The sequence below is a fragment of the Macrobrachium nipponense genome, chromosome 16, assembly GCF_015104395.2.
Source record: "Macrobrachium nipponense isolate FS-2020 chromosome 16, ASM1510439v2, whole genome shotgun sequence".
Classification (NCBI taxonomy): domain Eukaryota; kingdom Metazoa; phylum Arthropoda; class Malacostraca; order Decapoda; family Palaemonidae; genus Macrobrachium; species Macrobrachium nipponense.
In genome coordinates this window covers 19,575,646-19,595,645 of record NC_087209.1, presented here as the reverse complement: position 1 = coordinate 19,595,645, position 20,000 = coordinate 19,575,646, and the positions used below count along the sequence as shown (strand labels likewise).

The 20,000-nt window shown below is 39.1% G+C and overlaps 1 protein-coding gene across 4 annotated transcripts in view; it reads left to right on the top strand.

Moving 5' to 3' along the window:
- LOC135195588 (probable phospholipid-transporting ATPase IA) overlaps positions 1-20,000 on the top strand; it is a 291,149-nt gene that overhangs the window by 192,321 nt on the left and 78,828 nt on the right. For all 4 annotated transcript variants that reach the window (XM_064221906.1, XM_064221905.1, XM_064221903.1 and 1 more), the window contains 12 exons: positions 1,855-2,111; positions 5,111-5,209; positions 5,332-5,492; positions 5,788-5,985; positions 7,369-7,516; positions 8,790-8,913; positions 9,289-9,398; positions 15,207-15,406; positions 15,793-15,947; positions 16,588-16,796; positions 16,972-17,103; positions 19,800-19,937. In XM_064221906.1, the coding sequence (XP_064077976.1) occupies positions 1,855-2,111; positions 5,111-5,209; positions 5,332-5,492; positions 5,788-5,985; positions 7,369-7,516; positions 8,790-8,913; positions 9,289-9,398; positions 15,207-15,406; positions 15,793-15,947; positions 16,588-16,796; positions 16,972-17,103; positions 19,800-19,937 (1,931 nt within the window). The remainder of the gene's footprint in view (positions 1-1,854; positions 2,112-5,110; positions 5,210-5,331; positions 5,493-5,787; positions 5,986-7,368; positions 7,517-8,789; positions 8,914-9,288; positions 9,399-15,206; positions 15,407-15,792; positions 15,948-16,587; positions 16,797-16,971; positions 17,104-19,799; positions 19,938-20,000) is intronic.

Below are 20,000 nucleotides of genomic sequence, written 5' to 3'. Positions count from 1 at the left end.
CACGATGTCGTCCTTGGATGGGCAAAGAAGTCTTTGAGACATCCCAATCCTTGTAATCTGATGTAACTCGGATTTATAAAAAGTCTTTGAGACATCCCAACCTTGTAATCGATGTCCTCCGATGGACTAATAAGTCTTTGAGACATCCCAATCCTTCTCTCTCTCTCTCTCTCTCTCTCTCTCTCTCTCTCGTTTTATTAAATGGTATGGAATGCAGATTTATTGCTTGTTTCTTTGTGAGGTTATAGATGGGGATTTTTTTTTTTTTAGTTTAAGGAACTAAAGTAATCCAGTCCTGCTTGACTACTGTCTCCATTTCATTTGAGAAAATGTACACGTTTAATTTTTAGATACGAAAATGTCCCACAGAATTGCAGTAGAGAGATAATGTCAGTTATAGTAACACCAACCGTTTCGTTGCCTATATGATTGAGAATGAGAAAAAATTGCTTCCTGTTGGTACGAGTTTTAATCGCTTGTAACAAACTCGTATCTTGTTATTAATATTATTATTGGAGAAACAAATGCACACTCATGGATGTTTACATATTATTTAAAGATTCCCCCCTGAAGATTGAAAATGGGAATCGAACAAAAGTGTTTTTATTAGATTTTTCTTTAAATATGTACATTTCTCCATTGCAAGACTCCATGCTACCATCAGTGTTTTTTAAGTAATGATAATAATGAGCGGTTTGTGGTTTATGGGTAAATGATGTTAATAACTATAGCAATGTTTTTGTTCAAACTGGGTCATTCGTTTGCCGTTGTTGCTCGAGTGAATGCAATTGATTAGATAACCCGAATAAGGTAATGGCCATCGATTGCTCAGTCGTAAACCGACGCAACGGGGGGTGGGGTGATGCGGTTGGGTGGAAGTGGGCTTACGTGATGCATAAATCAGGAAGTGTGGAAGTTCTTTTAAATATATATACGATTTCGCCAACTTTCCAGTATCGATAGTTGTCACGTCACCTGTGCTCAATATAGGTATTATTCGTTTTAATTTTACTTCTGCGCTGTGACGAATTTAGTGGGTGAAGTGGTTTCTGTTTTTATGGGACTGTTCATTTTTTTATTTGTTTTTATTTGACTTCATTTTTGTGATTCTCTCTCTCTCTCTCTCTCTCTCTCTCTCTCTCTCTCTCTCTCTCTCTCTCTCTCTCTCTCTATATAATATAATATATATTATATAAATAATATTATATATGATGTTAAATATAATTATTAATGTAATTAATAATATATTATGTACACATAGTACATAGTTGATATGCAAAAAACGTTGAATATATATATATATATTATATATATATCTATATATATATTAATAATATATAATATATAAATATATAGATATATGTTATATAATACATATATGTACACATAGTACATAGTTGATATGCAAAAAAACGTTGAATTATATATATATATATATATATATATATATATGATATATATATAATATATATAATAATATAAAATATAGGTATTATGTACATATAAATATATATGTTTACACATAGTTTACATAGTTCGATTACAAAAAAAACAAAAACGTTGGAATAACGGTTGAAATAAAACGTTGTTTAGTTCATATAAACATTATTCAACGTTACAAATTTATATTAACATTTGTTCATCCTCCTGAATGACCAAATATGTTTTATGATTACTAAATCACTTTATCATCATCATTAATAATGTCTAATTTGATCATCCTTCATGAATGTTTTTAACATTTAATCTTCATTGAAAATTTACATTAACATTTATCAGGAATAAAAAATAATTACATTATACAACATTCATAAATAAATAATTAATTTTCTCCATTTTCTTTCCTTCATGCAGACGATGATTCGGGAGGAGGCGGCAGCGAGGGCGACGGGGGAGGCGGCCTGGGCGCCGGGGGCGTGCTGGGCACGGGCGCGAGTGGGCAGGACGTGCGGACGGTGTACCTGAACGAGCCCCAGCCCCACAAGTACTGCTCGAATGCCGTCTGCACCGCCAAGTACCGCTTCAAGCTTCTCTTCTTCCTGCCCATGTTTCTCTTCGAGCAGTTCCGGCGCTATGCCAACGTCTTCTTCCTCATCATCGCCCTTCTGCAGGTGTGTGTGGCTTTTGGGGGCGGCGCGGGAAGCAGTGTGTGTGTGTGTGTGTGTGTGTGTGCGATGTGTGTGTTCCTTCATGTTTCAAACCCAGTATCTTTGTCGGATCTCCCTCTAATTCTTCTTCTTCTTCTTCTTCTTTGTGTTTGTGTTCGTGTCCCTTCAAGTTTTCAAACCCAGTATCGTTGTCGGATCGTCCCTCTTCTTCTTCTTCTTCTTCTTCTTCTTCTTCTTCTTCTTCATCTGAAAGGTTTATGTCTGTCGATCACGCTAGACTTAGTATCTGGCGGCATAGAAAAACAAGAACTCAACAAGTGTTTTATGGAAAGGCTGAAGAGTTATTAGTGTGTTTCGTACGTGTTCTTTGTCTTTTATTTAAATTACGCATATATAAAGTCTCTCTCTCTCTCTCTCTCTCTCTCTCTCTCTCTCTCTTCTCTCTCTCTCTCTCTCTTTCATTTTACTTACGTCGTCTGACAATATCATTAGGAGTTTTCATTAGGTGGGGATGCTGGCCCTATGCCCTTAGACTGACTACCAAGTGCATGATAAGCTGATTAAGTCAGCACATGCATTCATATATTATATACTATTGGTGTGTGCTGTTTTACAGTAATTCTCTCTCTAACGAATTTGTGTAAAATAAAAAGGCACATAGAAATATTTCAACCCTGGTCACTAGTAAATGCATAAATTAATAGAGTGACTAGGGTATTTGAAAATACAATGTACAGGTATTAAATTGAATTTACTAGCATTAGAGAAATTGCTTCGTTTTCAGTGTGAGAACAAGTCAGAATTATCATATATATCTATATATATATATATATATATATATATATATATATATATATATATCTATATATATATATATATATATATATATATTAATTAATATATAATAATGTGTGTGGTGTGGTTGTTGTTGCTGTGTTGGGTGTTGTGTGTATTATATTATATTTAATATAGACATGCCTGGTATGGTTATTTAGAAACAATGGTAGGGTCACAACAAATAATAATTAATTCATAGCCCTATTCAGTGTCATATATGGCCTTCATAACATTGTACTAAACACCAGGTTTATAGATCCATCGTTGCAGAAGTTGGGTCACTGTTCCTCTTTCATTCGTCAGGCAACAAAAGAGAACATTAGAACATATTTTGCATGTCTTCCGTTATGAATAGCATAGAATATATATATATATTATATATCTATATATATATATATTATATATATATATATATATATATATATATAATCATGATTTCATAATTGTTTAAAGGATGCATACACATACACATGCTCACATTATGTGTTTGTATGTATATAGTATATATATGTGTGTGTGTATGTATGTCTGTAACGTTTTGGCAGCTTATTGTAGTCTTACCCTCAGGTTTAAGTAAAAAACGTAACAATCAGATTCCTAGTAACCAGGATAGCAGAATAAGTGGGAAAAGATTTTATGGGACTGTTACACAAGGAGGAAGTAGAATGGTGTCATGCTGTAACGGTAGCCTTGGTCTACATTACTTCCTGTTTCATCAATAATGAAGTATCAATGTTATGATGTATATGGACCATGTAGATTCAGTCTCCATTCCACACTGATAGAAAACTAGCAATAACTACTGACACACAGTATTACAGAACTCATAGACTGCAAAAGACTGAACACCGACTCACTAATGATAATGAAGATATGAATACAATAGTATACGAATAAATCAAGAAGTTAAAAAATATTGTGAGAGGAAAGTGTTTACTTCTCCATGCTTATTCTCACAAACAACTTGTGGCGAATGATGATAAAACATCAGCCTACAAAACTTTGATGACATCCTCAGAGGTTACATCATTAGGTCGTCTTCCTTCTTCCACATGATTTGCATCTCATTAAGCCTTTGTAGACATTTGTACAGCGGGATTTTAAGTAGATAATTTGAGTATCTTCCCTCTACTTTGTCCCATGTGCTACATTTTCAACTTATGCCTTCCTTTACATTTCGTCTTTCCTCAATGCTTTTAGTATTTGTACTGAACAGATTTAACTGCGCATCTTTTCATGTAATGAATTTTGAGCCTATATTTCATTTCCATTCAATGTTTGCACATTTCAGTCTCCCAAAATCCCTTATTGTTCAACTTCAAAATTGCCTCTTTTATTTTTGTTTAAATTTGAGCTATCTCATCTTTCATAATATTTAACAATGATGTTATGTTTGGAATTTTATATACGTAGTACATCACTTCACTCTGGAAAATTGGAATTTCTTTTATATAAGTATTCTTTCTTTATGCAAACCTCATGCATATTAATGCCTGCTTTTTCCTCAAACAAAGGAAGAACTTGTATAAGAAGCATTATTATTATTATTGGTTGACTAGTCTGACCCCCTCCCTTACTTCATAGTAGTACGTAATTGTATTTACTGTATAGTAAGGATAAGGCTTCAAAAATATTTATAAATCTACCTCTCTGATAAGTTTCATGCTGATTTATCCTTGATTTAATTTTAAAGTGTCACAAGCCAGGTCCTCCCCCCTCCAAAGCATATGAACACTTTAAAGCTTTTAGTTCTTTGTGAACTTCTTTTTGTGATGTATATTTTTTACAGGATATAGTCTTAGTGGTTTATTTTCTTTACAGGATATAACATATGATGACATTTCTATGTCCATTTTTAAAGTTTTCATTTTCTTGCCTTTACCTCCATGGTATGAAGTTATCACAACCCTGTATTACATCATTACTGTGGCATTTGAAAACTAAATTTCATAAAATCTTTACTAATCAGTGAACATTACAGTGATATTTAGATTTTTTTTCTCTCTCTCAATGTAAGAGAAACTCTCGCATAGGGCCCTATAATTCAGACTTCATTTAATTTTATTACTCATCACAAGTGTGTTTTTATTTCAGTTAAATTGTTTCTTTTAAAAATATTACTCTCATTTCTATTCCATTTGGATAAAGTTGTATTTTTCTTTCAGCAAATTCCTGGTGTATCTCCAACGGGTCGCTACACAACATTGGTCCCTCTTATTTGCATCCTTGTGGTGTCAGCTATAAAGGAAATTGCTGAAGACATTGTAAGTTTACCTCTGTACTAACATGGAAAGGATACCTTGTGGTTTTTATACTGTTTGGTTACAATATATTTGAAGACTGGTAGAATGCGCTAGACATGATATTTATACGACCAATCTTTCAGAAACGTCATCGTGCAGATGATGAGCTGAATAAAAGAGAAATAGAAGTCATGAAGGATGGACAGTGGCAGTGGATCAAGTGGAGACACATACAAGTTGGGGATATTGTTAAAGTCCGTAACAACAAATTTTTCCCAGCTGATCTTGTCATCTTAGCCTCCAGGTTAGAAAATATAATTTCCCTCATTGATGGATTATTCAAAACAAGTCTAATTAACTGTTGAACTTTGATCAAGGTGGAAGTTACTCTTTGGGGTAAATTTTCTTTTTGTAGATTCTATTGTTTCTTTATTCCATTAGAAAAGAATTTTTGAGGAATGTTAAAATATAAATGGGAAACAAAGCAGGTAGATGTAAATTTAATCATCTTTTGCCAATCAAGAATATTATGATGATTTGATATTTAAATTTCTAATTGATGTGTGTGGATTTTCACTAATAAATTTTACCAATTTCAGTGAACCACAAGCTCTGTGCTATGTGGAGACTGCAAACCTAGATGGGGAGACAAATCTCAAGATTCGTCAGGGGCTACCACAAACTGCCCACTTCTTAGAGGCTCGAGACTTAATGAATCTCTCTGGAAAGGTGGAATGTGAGGCCCCCAATAGATATCTCTATCAGTTTACTGGCAATCTCAAGGAAACTGGCCGCCAGTAAGTAAATTCGTTTCATTCATTTATTATATTAAATGTGGTTGTCGGAACTTGTCTGTCATGGTAGAAAATATGGCATGGCCATTACTGTTGCAGTCATTAGACATCTTGTTGTATTGTTTGTCATACCTTAAAAAAAAAGCACCAGCAGAATAAGTTGTATGCAGCCTCACCAAATTCATAGTGAATGTGAGAAAGATATGAAATACAATCACTCTACTCTATTCATTTAAAGTCTATTCACAATTACCAGTAAAAAAGATACAGAGGAGGATTTAAAAACATTATTGAAATCAGTGGAAGACCCCATCATTAATTGTGTAAGCAAGTTGCATGCTTTGTCTTACCTGCATTCAGGGAATCATGGATTTAAAGAATATGTATAACTAGATTGAATTTGTCATAAAAATCTAAGGGGGAAAATATCTCTGATACAGTACAGTATTTGGATTTTTTTTCCAGAAACTGATATGTATTCTACCATTAGAGCTTAATAATTGGTTTGTGTTCTACTCCTCTATACCTTGTATTAACTTGATAATCACAATGGAGCTATAATGTATACTAATGAACCTACTAAAAGTTTTTTGTTCTTGTGTAATACTAAATGTTTTCATTGGCTTGCAAGTGTATTTTGTTACAAGAGTACTTTTGTCATAGCTCTTAAATTTGATAGGTTTTCCCCTTTTTGAGTAGCTGATGAGTTTATTATTTAATTGTTATCATAAGGTTTCATTCATCATTTTACATGTTTTACTATATTCCTGATCAGTACTTTCAACTTACCTGAAGTAAAGTTGGTAGATAATTAGATTTTAATTCTTCGGTAATTGTTGGGAATTCATGCAGAAATTGCACAAATTAGGAGACTGCAATGAAAAGTAATTGTTCCATCAGCATCCCCAATTACTCATACAGAAATGTTTTTAAATTATCCTAGGTACTGTTTCATTAAGTGAATATGTAAGTTGTAACCTTGGACGCTTTTTTAGCCATATGACCACATTCAATGGTACAGGTTAGAAAACACTTAGGAAGTTACTTGCATGGACCTCATTTACTAGTTTTTAGTATACTTGTGTGATTCTTCAAGAGTGAAGGTTTATTTCTTGCATGGCAGTGAAAATAATAAAGTTTTTTTTTTTTTTGCATGTAAAAGCAAGACAGAAAGCCAGAGAAAATAAGCTTGGTTGCTGTAAAGCAAAAATCAAGTTCTCAAAATCCTTATTACTTTTGGTTTTGAATTATTTTTAATTTTTTAGTACTTTATATGTACAATCTTTTATTTAATTTAAAATGGATGGATGTATGTGTGTATGTCTTTCAGCTATTGCAGGTGTGCAGTCTTTTTATAAATCAAACCTTGCATTTACATTTCCTCAGGGCTGTCCCACTGAGTCCAGACCACATCCTGTTACGTGGTGCTAAGCTACAAAATACCAACTGGGTGTTTGGGTTGGTCATCTATACTGGACATGAAACAAAACTCATGAAGAACTCAGCTACCTCAGCTCCTCTCAAACGATCAACGGTAAAGACAATTTGTACTGAAAGAACCACTTAGATTGAAATTTTAGTTTGCTTCTTTTTAGACACTTGTGTTTTAATTTTGGCTTTAATATTTAAGTTTTCATGGGGTCTTGTGCATGAAAAGGCATTCTTATACTTTCAAATGGACTTGTTTGTGTTGAAACATCCCCTTTGTTGTGTAGCTGATATAGTGATGTTAACATCGTATGTTACTCATTATTTTTATTGCTGTTATGTTATTATCCTTTATTGTCCTCAGTTTTAAAGCATTTATTTTCCTGATATTCAGGGTTATCTTGTGTGTTGCACAGTCATTCCATTTTACAATTCGATTTGCATGCTAGTGATCAGATGTATAAAATCTAGCTGATAAAATGGAGCTGACCTTTTATGGTGTGGTTTTATTTTTATTGATATCCAAGGGAAGGTTTTGAAGGTTAATGCACATTTTTTTTTTCTAACCCTGTCATGATGTGCCGTTCAGGTAGATCATATCAGCACAAGTATATAATCACAGTAGCACAACGGGTTTAGGTGTAAGTGGAGGTATAGCGTTGGGTATTTAGAGGAATCATTGTTTCACTCAACTTATAGTAAAGTAGGTTGTTCGATTGATAGGATGGGCATATAGATTGCCTAATTAAAGATAGATCTGTAGTACAAAAAAAATCGAAGAGGAATAAGGAGGATAGGAAGAGAGTAAGTTGTAATCCTAAACAAACCAGTTGACTTCTTTCTGTGTTAATGGGAAGTACTGTACGTCAAAATGCTGAAATATCTAAGTTCAGAGGTGGAATGGAAAAATAGATTTTAACTTTTGTTTGAATAAAAGTGTTATCAGGAGAGTTTTATATTTTGTATATTCCTGAGTTATTGGGTATATTTTAGTGCTTATGAATTGCCTTAGTTGACACTGTAGGGTATACAACCTATATTGAGGTTAGTTGCTTTCCATCTTTTTTACTTTCTTTTGGCAGTCAAGTTTTTAACATTGGCATACTCCATTTTTTTCTTTTATTTAGTTACAAATATTTCAGACCAGCCTTACAATAATTGAGGGACTCCATTAAATAAAATTAAGACATATTTTTCCTTTGCTAAGCTTTCTCAATTCAGCATTTTATGCTTTTGTTTTCAGTTTTGATGTCAGATGACATTAAAGAGAAAAATATTGGCTTTTGTCTTGATTGATGGATAAGACAGTTTCTGGTATGGTTTACCATTATGTGGCTTAATCCAAAATGGTTTTAATGGGGGTATTTTCTTTCTTTCAGGTGGATAAACAGACAAACAATCTAATCATACTGTTGTTCTTCCTGTTGATTGTACTCTGTCTCATCATGGCTGTTTGCAACTCGCAGTGGACCGCTGATCGTCACTGGTACCTGTCCCTTGATGGTATGTTACATTTTGTTTATGAATTAGACCTCTCAGACTGCTCTCTAATTTTCCACAGATGTTGCCTTGCTATTTAAGTATTCCATTGGGATATTTTATCAATGTTTTGTATAAAATACAATTGATGTAAAGGCATCATAGTGCTTGGGAAAAAAAAAAAAAAGAATTTTTTGCATGTGTATATATTTAAGCCTTTGTGAACAAAAGTTCGGCCATTCACAAAACTGTGTATAAATAGTAACTGATAAAGGCACATTGTTGATAACTTGAAAGACTGTCCCTTATAATGTCATTATGTTTGAAATACAATATATGTGAGTACTGTTAGTGTATGTTATTAATATTTTCTTGAATTTAGTATTTTTTCTCTTTCAGACTTAAGTGTATTCAACTTCGGCATTAACTTCATCACATTCATCATTCTCTTCAACAATCTCATCCCCATTTCACTGCAAGTCACACTTGAAGTTGTCCGTTTTATTCAGGTACGTTTAGAATTTTTGTCTGTCTCTTAACTGTAAGGTTAAGATGTAGGTACCGTATAAATATTCATATAAAAAGCCACTAACCATCATGGAGCAATATCTCAGCCTATTAAATACACTCAGAATGGTTCAATAAATAGGATTTATTCCGATACGGTATACAAACCATCGGTCTTTTAGAATAGGAAGGTACTACATAGCGGCAGCTGAACCGGTCATAAACTTAGAACAAGGGGTTCGGTAGTTAACTACTTGTCTGGCAGTTCGCGGTACTTGTGATACATGTATCTTTTGGTCGGAGGCGCAGTGGGATGGTCACTGATTTGTCTTCCTACTTTCTCCCTCCAGCTCAGCTCCCTCGTATGGCTCCTTCCCCTTCGGGGGAGGTTTCTCGCTCCCTCTCCTCCCTTGATCATTTGAGCGTAGAGGAGGGGGCGAGATACCCCGACATCCAGTTGTACTCTGGGTCCTCCATTCGCTCGTGCTGGGAACTAACCTCCCACCCCCCCCTGCCGCTGCTTCCCCTTCAACTTCTAAGGCCCCCAAGCCGAAGAAGAAGAAGGCTGCCTCCTCCCCACCTAAGAAGTCTCGTGCCGAGACTTCTAAGGGTCCATCTCGCTCCGGTCTGCATCTCCGATCCCTTCAACTTCCTCGGGCTTTACCGGGAAGAGCGAGGTGATCAGGAGCGATCACGAAGGGCGCGCCCCTCGTGATCCCGCCACGACGCCCTACGAACCTGGCACAATCCTCGGACCAACCAGGTCGTACACGCAAGTGGTAGGAGGAGACCAGGAGGGGTCTGTCGTGGTTCCTCCTGTGGAAGGAGGAGGCTCTCGGGAGGCATTCTTGTTGGAAGGGCTTGACAGTCCGTCTCCACAGGATGCAGTCACTCCCGAGATCCAGAGGTCATTCACGGAGGTGATTGCGCTGATCCGTCAGCACAACGACCTTGGAGAAGGATCGCTACTCCCACCTACCGAACCCACATCGGGCTTGGAGGCGTTCTGGGGACCTAAGAAGGAACCCAGGACGGCGGTGGGTCTGCCGCGATCAGCTTTGGCTGACAGCGTGCTGGGCCAGGTGGACGCTCTCGTCTCCGGACAGGAGGGTTCGCTTCGGTCCAGTAGGACCGCTAAGCTCCTTCCTCCACCTCTACCGCGACAGAGGTGCTTTTACATACCTTCGGAGGACCCTCTGCCGCCCAAACAGGTTAACCCGGAGCTACCCAGGCTAACTCCGGGGGTGTCTCTGCCACAGCTCCTGTTGGAGAACCTCTGGTTCTCGCAGTAGGAGGCACTTGCCTTGGAGTCTACCGCAATGGCAGCCTTCCAAGCAGTCTCATGGCTAGACCTGTGGTCCCTCACAGTGTCGAAAACTGCGGCCTCCTTAGGGAATATCACTCCTGAAGGAGACCCGGCTTTCGTGAGATTGTGCCAGTCTGGGGGTAGGGCTATCGCCTACCTGGTCCACCAGACGGCCAACCTGTGGGCCAACCTGGTTCTCCAGCGTAGAGACGCTGTTGTCACCCGAGTGACCAGGGCGGCCGGTCGTGAGGCGGCTCTGGGTCTTCGCAACGGACCGGTGCGGAGCTCCTCCTCTCTCTTCCCGGGAGAGATGGTGGACGCTGTGGTGGAAAGACGGCGCACTGACGACAGTGACCGTTTAGTACACCAGGCAGTCTTGAAGGCGTCTGGGCAGCCTCAAGTTACTGCGGCCAAACCTAAGAGTTTGGTTAGAGCTTCCTCTGCGGCCAAGACTATTGTATCGTTGAAGCCCAGAGTCAAGGCTCTGCCTTCAACTTCTTCTAGGGGCAACCGTCACCAGCCCTCCTTCTCACGAGGGGGGCCAGGTAAGAAGAAGTCGAAGAGAGGTGGGAAACGCTAGGGACGGCGTTCCCCTTCACCTGCTGCAGGAAGTGAGGGGGTGCCTGGCCAGCCATTGGGCAACATGGCAGCGCTACGGTGCGGAAACCTGGATAGTAAACGTCCTTCGGGAGGGATATTTACTACCCTTCGAGTCTCGGTCACCCCTCACCAACCCGGTCCATCTCCAAACCTACGTTCCTGGTTCGACCAAGGACGTGATGCTTCGGCAGGAAGTAGAAGCCATGCTGAGCAAACGAGTTGTGGAGATCGTTCAGGATCAGTCGCCGGGCTTCTACAGCCACCTCTTCCTTGTTTAGAAGTCTACAGGGGGCTGGTGCCCAGAGATAGGATAGATCTCTCTCCCTTGAACCAATTTGTTCACCAGACTCGGTTCATGATGGAAACAGCACGGTCGGTGCTCGATTCCATCAGAGAGAACGACTTCATGCTTTCTGTAGATTTGAGGGACGCATATTTCCAGATACCTGTCCATCAATCCTCCAGGAAGTACCTCCGCTTCATCCTCGAAGGGACGGTGTACCAATTCAGGGCACTTTGTTTCGGTCTCTCAACCGCCCCACAGGTGTTCACACTGGTGTCTGCTTGGGCCCACTCGGTAGGGATACATCTCTTGAGGTATCTCGACTATTGGTTAGTCCTGGCGAGCTCCCACTTGCAGTTGCTGCAGGACAGAGATCAACTCCTCGAATTCTGCCGCGAACTGGGAATTGTGGTGAATCACGAGAAGTCAGAGCTCGAACCCAAGCAGAGGGATGAAGTACCTGGGAATGCTGATCGACACGGCAGCAGGGCGAGTCTTCCCCGCAGATTCGCGGATCAGCAGATTCAGCAGGGAGGCAGTAAGACTGTTCCTGTCTCGACAGGAGCAACCGGCTCAGCAGTGGCAAGTCGTGATCGGCCACCTGTCGTCTCTCGAGAAGTTAGTTCCTCACGGGCGTCTTCACCTGCGGTCTCTTCAGTGGAGACTAAAGGAGTGTTGGTCACAGGAAAGGGACCCTCCCTGCTTCCCTGTGTTCCTCATGGAGGAGGTGAGGCAGGACCTAGCCTGGTGGCTGGATGACAGGAACCTCGTAAGAGGAGTGCCTCTTCTCGGACGCATCGACTGTGGGATGGGGCGCACACCTGGGGGAGTTGCTAACTGCAGGTGTGTGGGACCATCACGACAAGCACCTTCACATCAACATCCTGGAGCTCAAGGCAGCGTTCCTCGCTCTCCAAGAGTTCCGGGACCGTTTGGTGGGACACTCGGTGGTGTTGATGTGTGACAACACCACAGTAGTGGCATACGTCAACAAGCAAGGGTGTCTAGTGTCCCTCCCGTTGCACCAGTTGACGCTGCAGGTGCACGAGTGGGCCGCGGCACACTCAATAGAGTAGTCGGCTCGCTACATTCCAGGCAAGAGGAATGTGGTACCCGACAAGCTCAGTCGTCGGGATCAGGTGATAGGAACCGAGTGGTCCCTTCACCCAGACGTGGCGGAAAGGCTGTTCAACCTTTGGGGACGTCCAGTCGTGGATCTGTTCACCACCCGGCACAACAGAAAACTCCAGGTGTTCTACTCGATTGTGCCGGACCCATGGGCAGCCGCAGAGGACGCCCTACAGCATCCGTGGGACAACCTCTTCGTCTATGCCTTCCCCCCGTTCTGTCTTATTCGCAAAGTGATCAGCAGGGCGCTGATCTCTGCAAACCTTCGGATGATCCTGGTGGCGCCCAAACGACCTCAGGCCGTTTGGTATCCGGACCTACTGGCTCTGCTTGCCGGAGAGCCAAGAGAGATTCCCCCCTGGCACAACCTTTTGTGCCAGCTACACATGGAACGGTACCACCGATCCGTCGAGTCCCTGTGTCTTCACGGCTGGCTTCTATCCACCATCTCTTGCGAGCGAGAGGCTTTTCTCGCAGTGCAGCGACAGAGATGGCCGGATACCTTAGATAGTCCTCTGAGGCTGTCTACCAGGGGAAGTGGTCTGTCTTCTGTGGTTGGTGTCGTGGACGGGGTCTCTCTCCTCTCAGAGCCTCTCTTCAGCAGGTAGCGGATTTCCTTGTTTTTCTTCGCTGAGAGAAGCTCCTCTCTGTCTCCGCAATTATGGGCTACAGAGCCGCCCTGGCCTTAGTCCTTAAACTGCGAGGTGTGGATATCTCCTCTTCTTTCGAGATCTCCCTCCTGATGAAGAGCTTCGAGAGGTCTTGCCCACCCAGGGAACTCAGGCCCCCGGGATGGGATGTGACTCTCATCCTTAGGAGTTTGACTCTCAGACCCTTCGAGCCACTCCGAGAGTCGTCAGACAGGGATCTGACCCTCAAGACCCTCTTCTTGCTGGCCCTGGTATTGGCGAAGAGAATAGGCGAACTTCATGGTCTTTCCTTCAACGTTAAGCATTCCAGGGGATGGGGATCTGTGACGCTCTATTTCGTCCCGAACTTCGTAGCAAAGACTCAGAATCCTTCGGTCCCTGACGACCGGTTCGAGTCCTTCACGATCCCCTCCCTGAAGGATTTCACCGATAATGATGCGGATGAGATGCTGCTTTGTCCTGTGAGGGCGCTACGGCGCTATCTGAAGAGAACTCGGCACCTCAGGCCTGAGTGTCGACGGCTCTTCGTTAGCACCAGGGTTACCAAGAAAGAGGTTTTCAAGAACACTCTTTCTTTCTGGCTGTGTGAGGTGATCAGGAGGGCTTACAAGACAGCTGACAGTGACGACACCCGTACCCTTTGTCCAATAGCCCACAAAGTCAGAGGTATTGGTCCAACAACAACTCCCTGGCACAGGCACTGAAGGCAGGGGTTTGGGCCAACCAGACCACCTTCACTTCCTTTTACCTTCGGGATATCACCCACAGGTCCTTGGACACCTTTTCCTTGGGACCCGTGGTTGCTGCTCAACAAGTTGTGTAGTCTACCCAGCACCCGAGCGGACAGAACAGCATCGCATCCTTGTGTGACTGTATGCATGGACGAGTGAAAGAGTGTGACTGGCTTCTCTTCCTCCTTCATTCTTCCCTCTACCTGAACAGGAGGCCAATGCAGGTAAGCTACACAACCGAGCCCCATTCTATCCCTTTCAGTAGGGATAGAAGTGTTTATCCACCACGCCCCAACAAGGGGGGGGGGGGGGGGGGAGTGGAAGCCAACAAGAAACAAACCCATAACTTTACCTTGGCTCTTGAAGTAGGAACTAGTTCTTGCTTTTTGCTATTTATAAGAGGTAAGCTTGCCTCCCTCTTATAAATTTGGTCCAGAAGTCTGACCACTGATCCTGCAGTGCACACCCCGATCAGTTGGGCAGAGGCTAGGATCCCTCCCTCTGCTTTTACAACCAGAGGGGGAATCCAAGGTAGGACGAACACCAGTCTGTTCATAAGACTCAGATTCCACCCACCAATAAGTGAGTCTTCCTATTATTGTAAAGGACCGATGGTTTGTATACAGTATCGGAACAAATAACAATTTGTCGAAAATTGTATGTTTCCTAACTATACAAACCTGAGGTCCTTTACATATAGTCTCACCTCATGCCACCCCTCACTCTGCGTTTCCTGGGCGTCAAGCAAAGTGGCTCCTCGCCTCGTAGTCAAGCGCACCGCTAACTGCCGGACAAGTAGTTAACTACCGAACCCCTTGTTCTAAGCTTACGACCGGTTCAGCTGCCGCTAAGTACCTTCCTATTGTAAAGGACCTCAGGTTTGTATAGTTAGGAAAAATACAATTTTCAACAAATTATTATATTTGGTGGTCATATCCTTCATTTTGCAGAAGTTGGAGACACTCATAATTTTATTAGCATGGTAAAAATTGGAATTCATTGCATGTTGTCAAGTATTTTTTTAATTTTTTATTTTACGTTTTAATGTGGATAGATTGCTTATAGAAATATTATGGGGTAATTCTTCACTCTTAATTTTTTATTATCAACAGGCTACCTTCATCAATAATGACATAGATATGTACTATGAGGAAAATGGCATATGGGCTATGGCTAGAACTTCAAATCTGAATGAAGAGTTAGGCATGATCAAATATGTTCTTTCTGACAAAACGGGCACCCTCACTTGCAACATAATGGAATTCAAGAGATGTACAATTGCAGGAAAAGTCTATAGCATGGATGATCAAAGGTAAAGTATGCTAACAATGTTAATTACTTTTTTATTGGTAATAAGTTACCAGGCCACTGAGGAGGAAGTCAACCCAGTCATTGCTGTTTTGACGTATTTTATGTTTAATGTTGGACAAATTTTCCTTGGTACTGGTTTCAGTAGAATTTAGTTTGTGAACATTACATGTTTATAAGATATCTGCCAATGAATGCTTTGTTTTGTGTGTTATTGAATTACAGTATAATTTTTTTATTAAATCGTAGATGTCAATCAGTAATCTGAAATCAATTACATTTACGTTTCATAAAGGTCATATTTCACTTCTTATTAAATTTGTACTCAATAAGAAATTTTGTTTTTAATTTCTTTCAAAAATCTATATAGTAGTGTACTTTGTTTTTCAGTGGTCAAGAATTGGCTGTCTTAGCAGAACAGAACAATCCTCAGGCCGCCGTTGCACGACAGTTTTTAACAATGTTGGCAGTTTGTCACACTGTTATACCAGACAGAGATGAAGCAGGGGGTGGTGGTAGAATCATATACCATGCTGCTTCACCAGGTATGATTCCTTTTATTGTGCTGTACTGTTTTATTCCTACATGAATTACATTCCAAATAATGTTATTCCAGTTTTATTGATAGATAAAAGTTTCTATACTTTTGGGAGGGGAGGGGGCCAGGAGATTGTGAACGACTAGTCACACATTTTTTTTTCTCTCTCTCTCCTATAGTCCCTTTTGACTGCTTATGTTTTTTCCCCTGTTTAAGGAGAATTGTTCCAGTTAACCCATTTGACTGTCAAGAATTGTCACTCGGTAATGTTGTTAAATCTCACTTATGGTAATTATGCATTGTGAAAATTTGAAAAGGAATTCTGAAAGGCAGAGTAAAAACTGGAGTAAGGTAAAGTTGATGAAGTTGGACAGCTATCAGTGACAATCTCATTAGCTGAGAGGCAACAATACAATGAAATTAAATGCCTTAGTGAAAAATTAAGGAATGGGGATTTCAGATCAAATCCTGTACAAAATGTTTTGATTTTCTCTTATATTTACAGTCTGTAATAGGAGATTTTAGACATTTTCACACAGCAGATGAAACAACTTTTTGTAATGTTCATGTTAATTTTGATGGTTTTTTTTTTATCTAAAATCTCATAGTTGTACTAATTAACTTGATTCTTGATTTTTCATTTTTAGATGAACGTGCTTTGGTTGAAGGTGCCCGGCAGTTAGGGTTTGTGTTTGAAACCAGAACTCCTGAGTGTGCTATCATCAACGTCTTTGGAAAGCAAGAGAAATACGAGGTGCTGAATGTCTTGGAGTTCACTTCAGCAAGAAAAAGAATGAGTGTTATTGTGAAAACTCCACAAGGACAGATCAAGTTATACTGCAAAGGGGCAGACACAGTAAGTTAGGGAAAGGCTAAAGAGTCTAGCATCATACGTAATCCTGTTATAGTAATGAATGTTGAAACATCACAGGTTATTGCTACTACCAGATATGGTTATATGTCAGATTAAGGTGTTGAATAAATTTGATCCAGCTTCATTGAAAACCACTCTCATTTTCTTTTGTTTTCAGGTCATTTATGAACGATTAGGAGACAGTCAACAGTACAGAGATATTACTGTGAGGCACTTAGAAGAGTTTGCTGGTGAAGGTCTGCGTACTCTTTGCTATGCTTATGCCGATATTTCAAATGAATTTTATGATGTTAGTATTTTATTATTTTGTAATGTCTGTATTTTGAATTTCATATGTTTTATAATCCATTCATGCATTTGATGATTTTTTCTCATAATTAGGTAGTACAGGTTTCCTAAAATTTATGGTGATTATTATAATTGTATTTTGCGTTGGCCCAGTCTTTTACCATCCATCTCCCCAAATATTATGATGCTTTCCATGAATGAAATTTTATATTTATCTGTTTATAATGGTCAGAAGTGCTTGGAATTGAAGTGACCCAACAGTAGAAGAATAGTTAAACTAGAGTTTTATTGTAAATGTTAAAAAAAAATGCTTAGAAAAGCAGGTTAGTCTTTGTATACATTTTTATGAAAATGGTTCCAAAAGTGGGCTTCAGAACTGTTAACCCTCTTACGCCGGAGCCCTAAAAATCAAAACGTCTCCAGTATACCGGGCCCGGTTTGGAGTGAGCGCGGAAGTGGAAAAATAATTTTTCAAAAATTACAGCGAGCGTACTTTTGAAGATTAAGAGTTCATTTTTGGCTCCTTTTTTTGTCATTGCCTGAAGTTTAGAATGCAACCATCAGAAATGAAAAATAATATCATTATCATATGTAAATAATGCGATATATGGTAGCAAAAAAAAAAAAAAATTCATACATAATTGTATTCAAATCACGCTGTGCAGAAAACGGTCAAAGCTAACCAGTTACTTTTATTTGCGTTGTATTGTACACTAAATTGCGATCATTTTGATATATAATACATTGTAAAACAATAAAAGCAACACCGGAAAAATATTATATCACAAAATGATGTACGAATTCGTTAAAGAACGCGCGACGCAAAAAAATATTTTTTTCAAAAATCACCGTAAATCACAATATTGTTCTAGAGACTTCCAATTTGTTTCAAAATTAAGACAAAATGATTGAATATTACGATACTGTAAGAGTTTTAGATTAGAATTGCAGATTTCGACCATTTCACGAGTTAAATTTGACCGAATGTCGAAATTTTAACAGATATATATTTTTTCATATGCACATATTTCGAAGATGGAAAAAGCTACAACCTTCAATTATTTTTTATTGTATTCTTCATGAATTTGCGCACATTTTGATATATGAAACTCTATAAAAAGGCTAATATGAAAAGGAGCAAATATTAGGATAATGCCATGTACGTATTTCGGAGACTTGCGGCCGCGAATCGGCGCGTGGAGTGAAGGTAAATATATTTTTCAAAAATTCACCATAAATCACAATATTGTTTTAGAGACTTCAAATTTGTTTCAAAATGAAGAAAAATGAGGGAATATTACTAGGCCGTAAGAGTTTTAGCTTACAATTGCGTTTTTCAACTATTTCGGTAGAGTCAAATATGACCGATCCGAACGTGGTTTTTTTTCTATTTATCGTGATTTATATGCAAATATTTCGAAAAAAGAGAAAAGCTACAACCTTCAATCATTTTTAGTTGTATTCTACATGAAATTGCGCACATTTTCATATATAAAACTTTATGTAACAGCTAATTTTAAATGGTGCAAACATTTCGACAATCGCACAAAAAAAATTCTGATTTTTTCGGAAGAGTTTACGCGCGAACGTAATTTTTTTTTTTTCATTTTTTTTTTTCTAAATTCACCATAAATCGAAATATTGTGCTAGAGACTTCCAAGTCGTTGCAAAATGAAGGTAAATGATTGAATATTACTAGAATATAAGAGTTTTAGCTTACAATTGCGTTTTTTCGACCATTTCGGTAGAGTCAAAAGTTGACCGAAAGTTGAAATTTTTGCACTTAACGTTATTTATATGAAAATATTTCAAAACTGATAAAAGCTACAACCATGGGTTGTTTTTTGTTGTATTGTGCATGAAATTGCGCACATTTCAAGTATATAAAACTTTATGTAAACGGCAAATTTAAAAGGGTGCAAACATTAGGGACCAATCGCACGAAAAAAAATTTTAGCGGAAGGTTATCGCACGAACGTAAGGAAAAAAGTTTTTCATAAATTCACCATAAATCGAAATATTGTGCTAGAGACGTCCAATTTGTTGCAAAATGAAGGCAAATGATTGAATATTACTATAATATAAGAATTTTAGCTTACAATTGCGTTTCTCGACCATTTCTGTAGTCAAAGTTGACCGAAGGTTGAAATTTTTGCACTTATCGTTATTTATATGAAAATATTTCAAAATTGATAAAAGCTACAATCATGAGTATTTTTTAGTTGTATTGTGCATGAAATTGCGCACATTTTCATATATAATACTTCATGTAAAGGATAATTTAAAATGGTGCAATAATTATGTCAAAGTGACGAAATAATTTCCGAGATGTGTCACTGATACTTTTTAGTGCGATAAGAAAGAAATTCGCGCTTGCGCGCCTGCGTAGCGATTGTAAACAAAACAACGCCTTGATCCGTGAACTCCCAGCATCCCCCAAGGCGCGTGATACAAAAGTTTTCGGCTGGTAGGCCTATAAGTATTTTTCCGGCGAATTTTTAAAAAAACAAAAAAAATTTTTCTTTTTTTGACCCGGACGTATGATACGTCCAATCGGCATACGGGAGACATTTTGACTCGACGTTTAATACGTCCAATCGGCGTAAGAGGGTTAAGTGATAATATTAGGTAGAGAGGAATTTAATAAGATTTTATTTTTTTTATCCCTCATTAATTTACATTTACCATGGTTAACAGGAATGGAAAAACACTTTTTACAAGGCCAGCACATCACTGCAGTTTCGTGAGAGAAAATTAGAGGATGCAGCTCAACTCATAGAAAATAATCTTACGCTTCTTGGAGCCACTGCCATTGAAGATAGACTTCAGGATGATGTAAGTCTTGCTGGATATTAAGTTTCTTCGGTTAACTTTTCCTGTTATAGAATGTCACATGTA